At 36.0% G+C, this 13,011-nt stretch overlaps 1 protein-coding gene across 1 annotated transcript in view; it reads right to left on the reverse strand.

Annotated features, from left to right (window-relative positions):
• Positions 1–13,011, reverse strand: part of SPAG1 (sperm associated antigen 1) — a 47,633-nt gene that overhangs the window by 17,630 nt on the left and 16,992 nt on the right. The window contains exons 8-12 of the mRNA XM_010286260.1: positions 11,784–11,914; positions 10,843–10,949; positions 8,330–8,492; positions 1,698–2,129; positions 1,208–1,307 (exon numbers count right to left, since the gene is read on the reverse strand). Coding sequence (XP_010284562.1) covers positions 1,208–1,307; positions 1,698–2,129; positions 8,330–8,492; positions 10,843–10,949; positions 11,784–11,914 — 933 coding nt within the window. The remainder of the gene's footprint in view (positions 1–1,207; positions 1,308–1,697; positions 2,130–8,329; positions 8,493–10,842; positions 10,950–11,783; positions 11,915–13,011) is intronic.

Here is a 13,011-nt window from a genome sequence, read left to right on the forward strand (position 1 = left end):
CCTAGAGAAGATTTAATTGACATTGCCTAATTCACGTGTGCTTGCAGTTTTGTAGGACTCCTTCCCAGTCTCCAAGTTATTTCTACCTCTCTTGTGTTCACTAAGCATCATGGGTCCTTGTGTATCCAGAAAATATGCACAACATTAAGGACACTATCATTAAGTAGTAAGAAAATAAGCTTCCAATCAGGAAGAATACAAAACTGAGAACCTCTGTATTACTGATTTCAGTTTAAGTCTTACATACTTCAAACCTCCTGAATAGAAAAACATGATGGCTTTTAAGTAGGCCATCTTGTTTTATTAGCCAGCTGTCTACGGTCCCGCATTTGTTTTAACAAAATACTGTTAACAAGTCAATTTTTTCAGATGACATTTCCAGAAAACTTTTCTGTCAGGTAGAATATATACAGCAAGTAAAATATTTAATTAATACAAAGTTACATGCATATTTTATTTTTAGTTTGTTGGGGTTTTTTGTTTTTTTAACAGTTGCGCTGTAAAAAGCCCAACTGATTAATTAGTATGTTTTCTAACTGTCTCAGGATCATTTTTTGCACCTTAAGCCTTAGACTTACTAACCCTATCTATGAAAATATAAAAAAAGACATCTAGAAATACAGCAACAACTTAGTGGAAGGCTGTGTTTGGAAGTTATTGGAGGTGTCTGATCCTCTCTAACTCCTGTATCCTTAAAAGCCACAATAAGCAGAAAGGATTTTAGCTCAATCCCTGAACAACTGTGATTACCGTTTATAACTATGCCAAGTATATATTTAAAAAAAAACAAATCAAAACAACAAACCAAACACAGGGAACACACACAAATACACCATACACATGCTTGAAAGCAACTTCCAGCACTGTGATAAGTATCTGGCTTAACAAAGCTTTTACATATAAGTTACTACAGAGCATCACTGAAGTAAGCCTGTTTTTATATTAAACATTTTAACCCTGATATGCATTTCTGCATACACAAGAAGCCTAACGACTGCCCTCACACAGTAACACACTAGGTTAAAACTCACTCCTTCTCTAAGTTCTGTGTGATTGTTTACATACTGGTAAAGGTATGTGTCATTTAGACAGGGAATCAGACTTTAGTGAAGATTGTTCTAAGTCAAACTGCAATAACAATATGTCAGTTAAAATGTTTAATCATCATCAGGAATGTTGTTGATCTACATGGGAAGTTGCAATTTACCTGTTACAATCCTGAATGCAGTTACTGCAGTTGCCTTCTTTGAGGTAACACGCTGCTCTGTTCGAGTACAAGATACTCAAATCCTCTGGACTTTGTTCTCCTAAAAGAAGTTACAATTAAAATCAGAGACCATTACTAAAATGACATTCAATAATTAAAGACTTGCATACTGTAAGTTGCAGTGCAGTGATGCAGTTTGCTGACAATGCAAAGCTGAAAGGAGCTTTCCTTTATCACGTAACCTAGAATATGTAATTATCCAAACACATCAATAAAAGCAAACACCTCTACCCCAAGCAAGTCAAAAGATTATTTCACTCATCTTCCTATATTTTGTATCCTGTGAATTATCCTCTACTGACAATGACAAAGTATTTACCGCACAGTAACTCCTCCAAAAATCCAGGGATAGGCTAGGTCAGTTCATTTGTAGTTCCTTTAAATAATCTAAACAATAATCCTAGATTTAAGTATAAGGTATCGCACTCACCCAGACCGACGACATACTCAATTGCTTCCGAGTATTTGAGCACAGCTTCTCCAAACTGTCCACTCTTAAATAACTCGTTTCCTTCACTTTTTAGTTTTGCTGCAGTAGGAGGAAGTGAAGTAGAACTGCCACCACCATCAGCCGACTGAGACCCTGCTTCATGCGATCTGGAGATCTTCTCAACTTCAGGGCTTTCACACTTTTGATCACTGTATAAATAGCCATTAATTTCACCTTCATGGTCTGACAAATGCTTCTGTAGTTGTTTCTCTGATGTGCCTTTTTTTAACGCGCTCTCAGGGGCTTCCTTCTGCTTCTGAGTCTCCCCGTCCTCCGCCTTACTACCACCTCCTTTGCCATGAAACTTTCTGTGCGCGTTCCCCATCTCAGCCTCCTCGGCAGCCGCCTCTCCTCTTACTGGCACGCCAATTTCTACGAGGAAGTTAATGAGCGGAGTTAAGAGCTTGCATCATCAGAAGAAACTATTGTCCTGGCAAAAGAGGGGTGCACAGCCAAAGAACATCGTACCAAATCCTTCGAGCATCCTAATGTTTCCAAGATATGTTTGTCCCGGAAGATGCTTCCAAGAAAAAAATCCTATTGACAGGTAACTTGCACTTATTACTGAGAAGATATTACTATGAAATCTCATGTCCTCTTGCTGGGACACTGTAAACCCCTGTTCTGTAGTGTCAGAATGGTACAGAGTTCACCTTGAAATTAACTCTTTAAATACTGGCTATTACAATATTGATACTTTGATTTTCCATGACCAAATCAAAATGCTTGCATGTTAAAATTAGGCCACACAGCTAACAGCTAACAAACCAGTAATGGCGCACACTTCAAAACTCTCCTCAAGTACAACATAGAATAGGAGGGATAAAAGCGTACAACTCATTCTTAAAAAAGGTTTCATTTAAACATGTCAAAAAGCGTTTTATAGAGAGTTCTGGCCGTTCAACTTTCACTACTATTTATTACTAATTTAATTAGGAAAAAATCATACAATAAAGGTATCAGATATTAACATACAAACTCCTTATTCACCTGAATTCCTAACAGACTACCACCACGGTATTCAAATACAGTTTTCAGCAGAAAGCCTGCCTTTTGATACTACCAGTCCCACAAAGGCAGCTCTCTCTTTTGGTACTATTAATTAAGATGCTGGGGTTTCACCTTGCCTTAACTTGATGTGCTCATCTGTCCAGCGGAATTATTTCATGCCTTCATATGTTGGAGAGAGACTTCCAATTGACTCAAACTAAACTTCTGAAGTTGACTAAATATGGATGAACTCCAGGTTGTTCCAAATTACAGAAATTATTTTTTTAATGCACAAAATGTTACTGAAATCAAACTGAACAGGATGGGAAAGCATATGATTTTTAAAAACAACAGATTCACTAGAGCCAGATGGACAAAAAGCTCCAACTGCATCCTTCCTAGCTGTGGTCTGTGTTTTGAAATACCACGTTTGATAATAAGTTCATAGTCCACAGTGGGGACAATGATAGGATAAATCTATTCTACCCACACAGACATTTTTATAAAACTTAAGGTAAATTATTTATATTTGAGACTTCTATACGTCCATCTGTCAGTCTATCCATCAAATTTTGCAGTGCCAACTATGCCAAAAAGATTTAAAGTCTATTTAGTAGGGACAATGAGGGTAAAAGACGAGCTGAGCAGATGAATGAAGAAAGTAGTACTATAATAATAATTTCCTTAAGATAGATGCTAAAATACTTTTCTTTTACATCCACCAAAACAGAGAATACTCTGTATACCTTCTACTGAAAAAAAAAAAGGGAGATACAATTTTAAATGTCACAGACAAACAGGTGATAGGACAAGTTTTTTGAAAAAATTCTACAGAGAATTTCTAGAGACAAAGAAAAAGCAAGAAAGGCAGATAATGTGTGATGCAAATGTGAATGTCATTAACACGAACGTCATTTCCTGAATACAGGAGAAAATTTCCTGAAGATGAAGTGCACACAACCAATCCTGGATTAAACAGGAAACATTTATAGCATTTGGAGTCCCCCTGAAAATAAGAATACTAATAATTAACTTGGTTAGCTGTCAGGTTATGTTAATTGCCTAAGTATTTCCGGACTGAGTAAACACCATGCACAAAATTGTACAGATATATTTCTCTAATCTAATTCTCACTGTCTTTCAGTTTCAGTGTTTATAACATATACAATATTCCTGTATTGCTCCCTACAGAGAAATGTATTCATGAAAGCAGTATTCTGGACTTTGCCGTAAGAAATCAGCATTTACGAAATTAAAAAAAAAAAGTCTAGATACATTATAAATTCCAAAGAAAAGTTAAAGAAAGGTATTGAAAAGTATGGATAGGATTTTGAGCAGAATGACAACAAATACAAACTAGAAAGAATTCTAATTCATGTTAGTACTAAAATAATGAACTGAAAATGGAAGGACTGTCATAAAACAAAAGCTACTGAACACTCCAAAAGGAATCTTTGAAATATTTTTTGTAATGAATGACATCATCTTTAATTTAAAATTAATTTCTGGCTACACAAAGTATTTCTCCTCCAGAAGCATGGCACAAAAATAGTGGTAGCAGAATGAAAAGCAACATATCTAACTTCAGTTCACAATGAATTCACCTATTATGAAGCCAGGAAACATTTTCAACTCTTTTATCCACTCTGGGCTAGCTACATATGAAGGCAACTGGAATGGTCCAAATCTGCACAGATTAATTTTTAATCATTTTAAATGATTTTTTACTTTTGTGCCACACATGGTCAGCAAATACCTGTTTTGTACTATGTGTTCTTGGTTTAGCTGATTGAGATTGTACCTAGATTGTTCTGAGCCAGAATATATAATGAACAGACTTCTCAAATAACTCTGATCTCTGACTTCTTAGGAGCAGTCTTTGTTCATAAAGAATGAATAAAGATGTACTAGTCAACATTTGTACTGACACTGTAATTGAGGGGGTTTTTAACTTCAGGATATGCCCTACAAATGCAATTCTAGAGTTAATTTTCAATGCTGTTTCTTTTAACATTATCTAAATTTTCATATCGCTAGCTTGCAATAGAGCCTAAAAGCCACAGTAGGTTGGGCCCCATTGTGCTAGACACTGTACAAATCAATTATAAATGACAGCTCTTTCTTCAGAGAGTTTACAATTCTAAAAACAAAAAATAGCAAATGAACAAGCACACTGGAAGGAATATCAAGGAATACAGAATAACTATTACATTGGACAACAAACTGGCCAAACGTCCTCATACAAGACCTCATCATTAAGGCTTCTAACCACAAGGAGACCAGACAGTCAATTATTCAAGGCTACAATGGCAAAGAAACTTCCTATTACAGTAAAGTTCTGTTTTACTACAAGATTTGGACAGCTGCGAAATCATATATGGCATAGAGGATATAGTAAGCATTAACCAACAGACATCTCAATTATCTCAGAACCTCAGTGGTGAAGGAGAACAGAAAAGCAATACCAGGAATGACAAAAATACAACAGCAAGCACAACTGATCACTTGAGTGGGAAAGAGCTCTAATTGTCTCCTACCCAATACACTTTGCTTCTCAACAAATCAGAAACTTCAGAACGCAAATCTAAGACCTTACTCACTGTTCCCTGAGAAAAGCCATGAAACATTAACACATATGTTGAAGAATTATCTGTAACATCAAATAAATGTTTCATTATTCCACATGGAATAATTCAAGAAAAATTAAAAATGTAAAGACAAAGAATCCAGTTTTATGTGAAGATGTCAATTTCATAAAACATGTTTAGAAAATCAACAAGAGAAATTCAAAGAGTGTTATCAACCCCTACTTGTTTTGGAAAGCTGTAAATCACTCATTAGGATGTCAGCTCCATTTATTTGAGGGCAGAAAGCACATTACTTCAGAGACACCATGATACATAGTCAAGCCCAGTTGGGAACACAGCACATAATTCATCAAGGATGCAGAAACAGTTTTCCTATCTATTCAGCTCCTAACAACATTCCCTAAAAAGGATGATCTAGTGAAAGAAAACAAAGTCACAAGATAGCAGAATGATATAAGGAGATGCTATTCAATCTAAGAATGATTCCAAATCACAATACTGTCATGTTCAATGACAATGACCTCAATTTGGTGCTATCAAGTAGAAAACCAACTGTAAAAAAATCACAAAATAATTCTCTGTACCCAACTGCTGTGGCATCAAGTAAATTTAACACCACATAGGCAGCAAAACTGGAAGTCAGATGAAGGATTTAACACAAAGGAAAAAGAGGTGCTTTGATACTTCAATACCAAGTGTCAGCATACCAAACCAGCAATCTCAAGGTGCACAAAACAGCAGGCCACATACAAAAATAAGAAATATATATGTCCTCAATCAGGCAAAAGGTCTCATCCAGAAGATGAATATTCTCTTCATCTCTAAAGCGTAATAAATAATGCACAAAGAAAACACTCTCTAGGCAACATCTTTTTCCACAGTCAACTTAAAAAACATAGCTTTGTCTGTTATGAGGTTTCTTGTGTGTGTTCAAAGTACATCTTTTAGAGAGATGTGTTGTCAAATTTAGCAATAATGGATTGAGAAATAATAATTTTAAAGGTAACAGACTTTATTTGTATAAATGCATTTTCCTTTTTATGAATAACTATTTAGTAAATTTCAGAACTCTTTGCTACAGTATTTTTTAAAATTATTGTAATAGATCGAGTACCATACAATTCAGTTCTTTTTATTAATTAAAAGTGGCTTTTAAAAATTTATTTATTTTATTTATCTTTAAACCATATTTATCAGTTGAGATGATAAGTTCTATAAACACGTCAACATATCAGGCACTTTGTCAAGTACATACCTGATTTTTAGTTTTTATAGTGCCTGAATACTAGTTTTTACAGTCTCTAGGATGTAAGCAATTTTTTGTTTCTATTGTATGAAAAAAATTTTATTTACTTTTGCTTTTAGATACATAGCAGAGGAAGAGAGACTACAATCTTTATTTAGACTGTTCTGTTCAAAGCTGAGAAATCAACTCTTCATAGCTAAAGAAAACAAAAAATATTTTGTTGGTTTTCTTCCAATTTCTAAATTATATGTTTGGTTGGAATGCATGAGGCTTACTAACTAGAATGTGAAAAAAAATGACTACATGACTGGCCTACATGGACTACTGGACTGAGCACAACTACATGACTTAGATGTATAGAGAAGACATACAAGATGCTTAGTCTATTTACTGCTATTAGGTTCACAGAACAGATCAGATTTATTCAATAAATGAACTGATTTCGTATTTGTTTCCAGCTGTACTTTAAAACACAGAGTAATCTATGAAGATGCTTGCCTCCTAAATCTCAAAAACACTTACGTCTATCACATGAACACATGTTGACAATCTCCCCTGTGTTTAAAAGCCTAACCTTCAATCAACAGAATGGGAGTCTTCCTATGGAGCTAGAAGGCACTTAGTCATCTGAATGTTCCCAATGGAAAGCAACCCTGAATTAACTAATATTTAAGGCTAGGGACGTGATCCATCCTTTCTTCCAGGGTTTGAGTTGAGAAGACTTAGTGGATACCTACTGATTTTGAAAAATGTGTTTTCCTTAAATTTGTGTCCAAATAATGCATTATTAAATCACACATGTACAGTCTAATATTCACAATGAAATTGGAAAACACACAGGCTGATTTAATTTCAAGATAAAGTACTATATAGGCCACAGAAAACACAAAAGCCACAGTCATGCTACATTACCTTAAAGAACCAACAGAAAGGAGAAAGGGTGGGATTGAACCCAAGGACGTTATTCTGTTACAAGTTGGAGCCCAGACATGCAGCTGAATCTAAAAGCAACCTGCCAGTGCAAGCCCAAATAGGCCCTGCTGCCTCACTTCCTCCTGCAAGTCATGTATTCTGATTAGGCCAGTAGCTTCATCTCAGCACTCTTGCAGTTAGTCACACACACTAATCCACGAACAGGAGCTGCACTTCAACTTCTTGTAAAATACATATAGTACAAGAATTACACATTGTTTCACTCTAACATATACTTTTGGAGCATACAGATGATCTCTTAAATTAAAAACAAAAAAAAGATCGATAGTTTTCAAAACAAACAACAACAAAAAATCAAATAACATGCCACGATGATTTTTACACCCTTTGATCCAATCAAGGGAGGAAAAATGCAGAAGAAGAATGTGATGGTGGGAAGGCAGGAGAGCTGTGCAAGAGAAAGAGCTAAGGAATAAAAAAATGTTCTCTAACACCAGAAGAAATTCCTGACTGGGTCCACATCAAAGGATACGTATAAAATTACACAGGACACGGGGAGGTAGATGATTTATAGCAGGATTTTAAATTGGTCTCTGTTACACACTTTCTAGTAATAATTCCAGAGATGTGTAATAAAACTGGATTCTAGATTTCACACGCAGATCTACTTTAAGTACTGAATGTAATTTTAGTCTTCAAACAAGCAAAATTCTTTGCAAGCAAATATGGATGAACTGTGTGAATAAACATTGCAATATCAACGGCAATTATTTTTTCCTCAGGTTAAAATTAAATAGGAAATGACATGACATTACTTTTATCTCCTCCACTTCTTTCACGTTCTTCTGTATTTTCCCCTCTTTCTTCATCACCTTCTGAATCCTCTATATCTTGAATAAGTATTCTTGTTCCTTTGCCTTGAGTCTCAAATACAGGCTTTAAACATTTCAGTTTCTTTTCAATCTCTAGCAAATTTTTCTGCAACAGAGAAAAAAGAGCAATAGCAGAAGCCTTTTTCTATAGGCAATTGTAATTTATATCCAGAAAATATATTCTGTTAAATAATCCACATAAGATCCTGAAGAACTATTGAGACATATGTTACCATTATAAAAACAGAAAATAAACGTGACTTTTCCAAGAGTCAGTATCAAAACCAACTCAATTAACACTCAATGTCTGTCTCTTAGAAACTCAAAAGATAACACAAAATAAGTAAGTACTTTTCTGGAATGAACTGCTTAAGCAAAAATAAATTAAATTAAAAGGAAAAAAAGTAGGGTGTACTATTGTGATATCTGGTCTACTCAGAAGAGACGTGGAAAACATGCTCTTTCATGAATCTCTGAAAAAGCCTAAAATCAGTTTAGCAAAATTTATGCTATGGAGAATGCAGTGTCTGATGGATACCTAATCGAGAAGTGACACTGATAGAACTAGAACCACAAGAGACAACAACTTCTTAGCAGTGTAGCAAAAGGACACTGTTGAATAATGGAAAGGTTTGCTCCTCTTGTAAGAGCTACAAATTAGATGATCAAACAGCCTCTCAAGTCCATACACTTTTTTAGATTACTCACTAAAAATACTCCAACTGCACTTTACACTTTCAGAGCAGAGTAAGACACAACCAACATTATGCACTATTCTGAATTGAATTCAATGCTGTAACAGATAGAACAAGCAAAGATTCATGTGGACAAAGTACCTTGAAGAATTCCAGTTACTGACAAGCGATTTACCTTTATTTTAGTGACTCCACACATACACGTTCACTCTGCATGTGTTCCATACATTCATATTTAGCTCAAGAGGGTTTTGAGGATCCTCCAAGCAAAGAGCAACTCAAAAAATGCCCTATGAAGCAATCTGTCACCTCTAGATGTCTCAGCCAAGGCATAATAGCTGGCACAAATAAGGACAAAGTACAGACATCTGCTTTCAGCTACACAAGCATTGCTTAGTAAAGCTACTTATGTATTTGGATCTCTGGAAAAGTGTACTCAAAATGAGTAAGTATCTTATGTGTGGTATAATAAGAAGTCTCAGCACAGACTATTGGATAATCTTTTCACAAAGACTGTTGTGGAGTTTGTCAACACAGACTCACAAGCTATTTAGTGTTTCAGTCTTATAAATAGGGGAAAAAAACAACCAAAAGCTCTTTTAGAACTCAAATCTAGAGACAGGTGTTTAAAAAGAAAGAAAGGGGGAAAAAGAAAAAAAAGTAGGCACGTTGATTCCTTAGTTGATGTGAAACTCAGGAACTATTCTGGACAGGAATCTAGCTCCTAGAACACCCTTAAAGGGACGAATGCGGTATGTGATGAATTTGATGTAACAAGCTTGGACCTCTCTCACTGGTGCAAGCAACAGCAGTGACCAAATAACTCCATGAAAGATGTAGCGATTGCCAAGATGCTAGCAGCTCAAAATGTGCTAACAATAGGAGCTGAACAGAATTCAGGTGATGAGGCAATTTCACAGCATCCAGAAGTCATACGTAAAAAAATTGGGAGGGTAGCAGTACAGTGGACTCCTAATTAACAGGCAAAGAGCAGTTTCGTATTAGAACTGCCTAGATTCTCAGGACATGTAGAGTTCAAATGCAAGGACTGGGTTCTAACCCACAAAACACCCCTAAGAAGATACCAATGAAATTAAATGCAAATCAATCCTCTCCTAAATAGCTGAAGTAATAATAGTACAAGGACCACATCCTGACATTGAGTTTCCAAAGAAAGTATGCTGCTTTCTTAGATCCAAAATTGGCTAAGAAGGGTCCAGATTCATCAGAAAGTATAAAAGTTTTTTCATTGTAGCTTGGAGGTGAGAAATGAGGATTTATAACATCATGCTGAAGTGAGGACAAAACCCAGGTCCTCTCATTTTTTGTTAACTTTACCACTACAACAATAAAAGCTTGGCATCTCTTTTGAATTTTTCTTGTGAAGATGTGTCAAACTTAAAAACACCTATCCCAAAGGATATTTTTGAGAGAAATTTCCAAATAACTTTGATCAGCTAAGACACTAATACTGTAAGCATGTTCAGTAACAAAATTTTAGGCACCTAAATTATGTTAATAGAGACAACTGGAGTGTTTACAGGTTCTCACAATTAAGTAAAGAACAGAAGACCTGATCACATTCAAGTACCTAATTTCCACCACAGGCACCTATGTAGTCTTGGGAAACTGATCATTGGCACAGTAGATCGAGTGTGTCCTCAAAACTCAGAATCAACTCAAACAATATAAACTGTACTCACTCTATGCTACAACTGCATAAAACCTTTTTCTAGTCATACTCAACTCATTTATCTTTACCTTAGCTATAGCATTTTCTGGTTCAACACATAATACTTTATTCAGATCCTCTATAGCTGTCTGGTAATTCTGCAGCTGATTATGTACAGTGGCACGGCGCATCAGAGCTACAAAGGAACAAAGTGTATTATTTACATATTTAAAGCATAAAGCGGACAACAATACACTTTTTCTCTAGACATATTAAGTATGAAACAGTTTTTTAAAGTCTGTATTTACTTCATAATGACTCTATATTAGTAGTAACTGTTCTCTTGATCATTTTTAACAATGCAATTTCACATGGGGTTTAGTGGTGGACTTCACAGTGCTAGGTTAGGCAGGTGGACTTGATGATCTTAAAGGTCGTTTCCAACCTAAATGATTCTATGATCATGAATGATGAAAAGATGCTTCGCATTTTTCCAATTTTCCCTCTCCTCCCATGCAAATATAGTTAGCTACATTCAATCCCTTAACTTCAGAAAGGATTAAATCAGCAACTTTCATTGTTTTCACAGTGCTTTTAAGGTAATTAATACTTCAGCGTGGTTATTATGGAAACAATGCACTGCATGAATACAAGAGGGCATATAATCATCACATAAAAAAACAAGAGTTAGCCCCATGCTACTGCATAAGAATAAGCATTACAGATCAACAGGATGGACTGCATAAAACTTTCCTACTACTTTGGGTAGCTACCCTGTTTCCTTCTTTATACTTGGACTTGATCTAAAGCTCAATGAAGTCAACATGACTTTGTTTCATAACATTTCATAAAAACATGAACGGATATGTACCATTTGCTAATAGAATAAAATAGAATATAAATAAATAGAATAATAAAATATATAAAACAAATAAAAATAAATTTAAAATAAATCAAACAATGTAAAATGTACCATTTGCTAATAGAAATAGAATAATACATAGAAGGGCAAGTTCATATTCTACTTTACCTTTTACATTGCCAGGTTCCATATCTAGTACCTTCTCACAGTCCTGCAAAGCACTGTCCCAGTCCTGAAGTTTGATTTCTGCTTGAGCTCTGTTATTATATGCAGCTGCTGTGGGTATTACTGATATACTCCTGAAAAAAGGGAGTATTGACCATGGTAGGCTCATAGTTAGAAAACCTGACTGTAGAAACACTTCACTATTGGAAGCTGAAAACAGTATTATAAAAATATTAATACTAATTTTCTAACTACAATAGAGCTTAAAAACGTCTTCCTGGGAGACCAGAGGCAACCATCCACCAACTAGATTTAGCATCTTCAGAGGTCTGTTGCTTGCCAGGGCAGACATGGCTCATCTGTCCCTTAAACTTTTTGCTGCCATCCATGTAGACTCAAATGAAACTGCCAAATGAAACCTTCAGAGTATCAAGAGTAATTACAGAGCTCTGAAGGCTATGATGAAGAGCATGGGGGGCCATGTGGGCTTCTCCTAGATCTTGCTTGTAATAGGGACAGACTCAGGTAGCAGTCAATGAATTATCCAGGTCAATGTCTGGCTGCGTGGCTAGTAATGTAGGCAGGGCTTTAGCTTCTATAAAAACAGGATGATCTCTGAGGAACAAGGACAACTGGGATTCATATGACAAAGTGGTGCAAGACAATCTTTGCCAACACCCTTGCTAACCTAGCAAGGAGGACTCTAAACTATGTTTGCTGGGAAGAGGAGGCAATAGGGAGGTGCCAGGGGACAGCATACTGGAAGAGACTCACACTTTCTTTGTGAAAAAAGCATGACTGGAGGACTATCTCAAGTGCTTGTGCACAAATGCACGAAGAATGGGAAACAAAAAAGAAGAACAAAAGGTCTGTGGAGCTATGATCTCAGTGAGAGAACAGAGGTATGATGGGATAGTTTGTGTGGCTCAAATGCTGTGATGGAGGCATGCAGACTCTTTAGAAAGACTAGGAAGGTAGGGAGGACGAGATGCATTCTAGCCTAAGCAATTAAATGTATGAAGGTTTATCTTGGAACAGGCAAGAGACTCACAAACCAGTCAAGAGAGTTGGTGGGTAAGAATAAGAGATGAGACTGACATGGTGACATCATGGTAAGCACCTGCTTCAGACTGCCTGATGAAGAAGAGCAAGCAGATGAAGTCTTCTTCAGTCAACTAGAGGAAGCCTCACAATTACAGGATCTGGTTCCTGTGGGGGACCTGAACCGCTC

This window comes from Phaethon lepturus, unplaced genomic scaffold (assembly GCF_000687285.1).
Source record: "Phaethon lepturus isolate BGI_N335 unplaced genomic scaffold, ASM68728v1 scaffold1214, whole genome shotgun sequence".
Lineage (NCBI taxonomy): Eukaryota > Metazoa > Chordata > Aves > Phaethontiformes > Phaethontidae > Phaethon > Phaethon lepturus.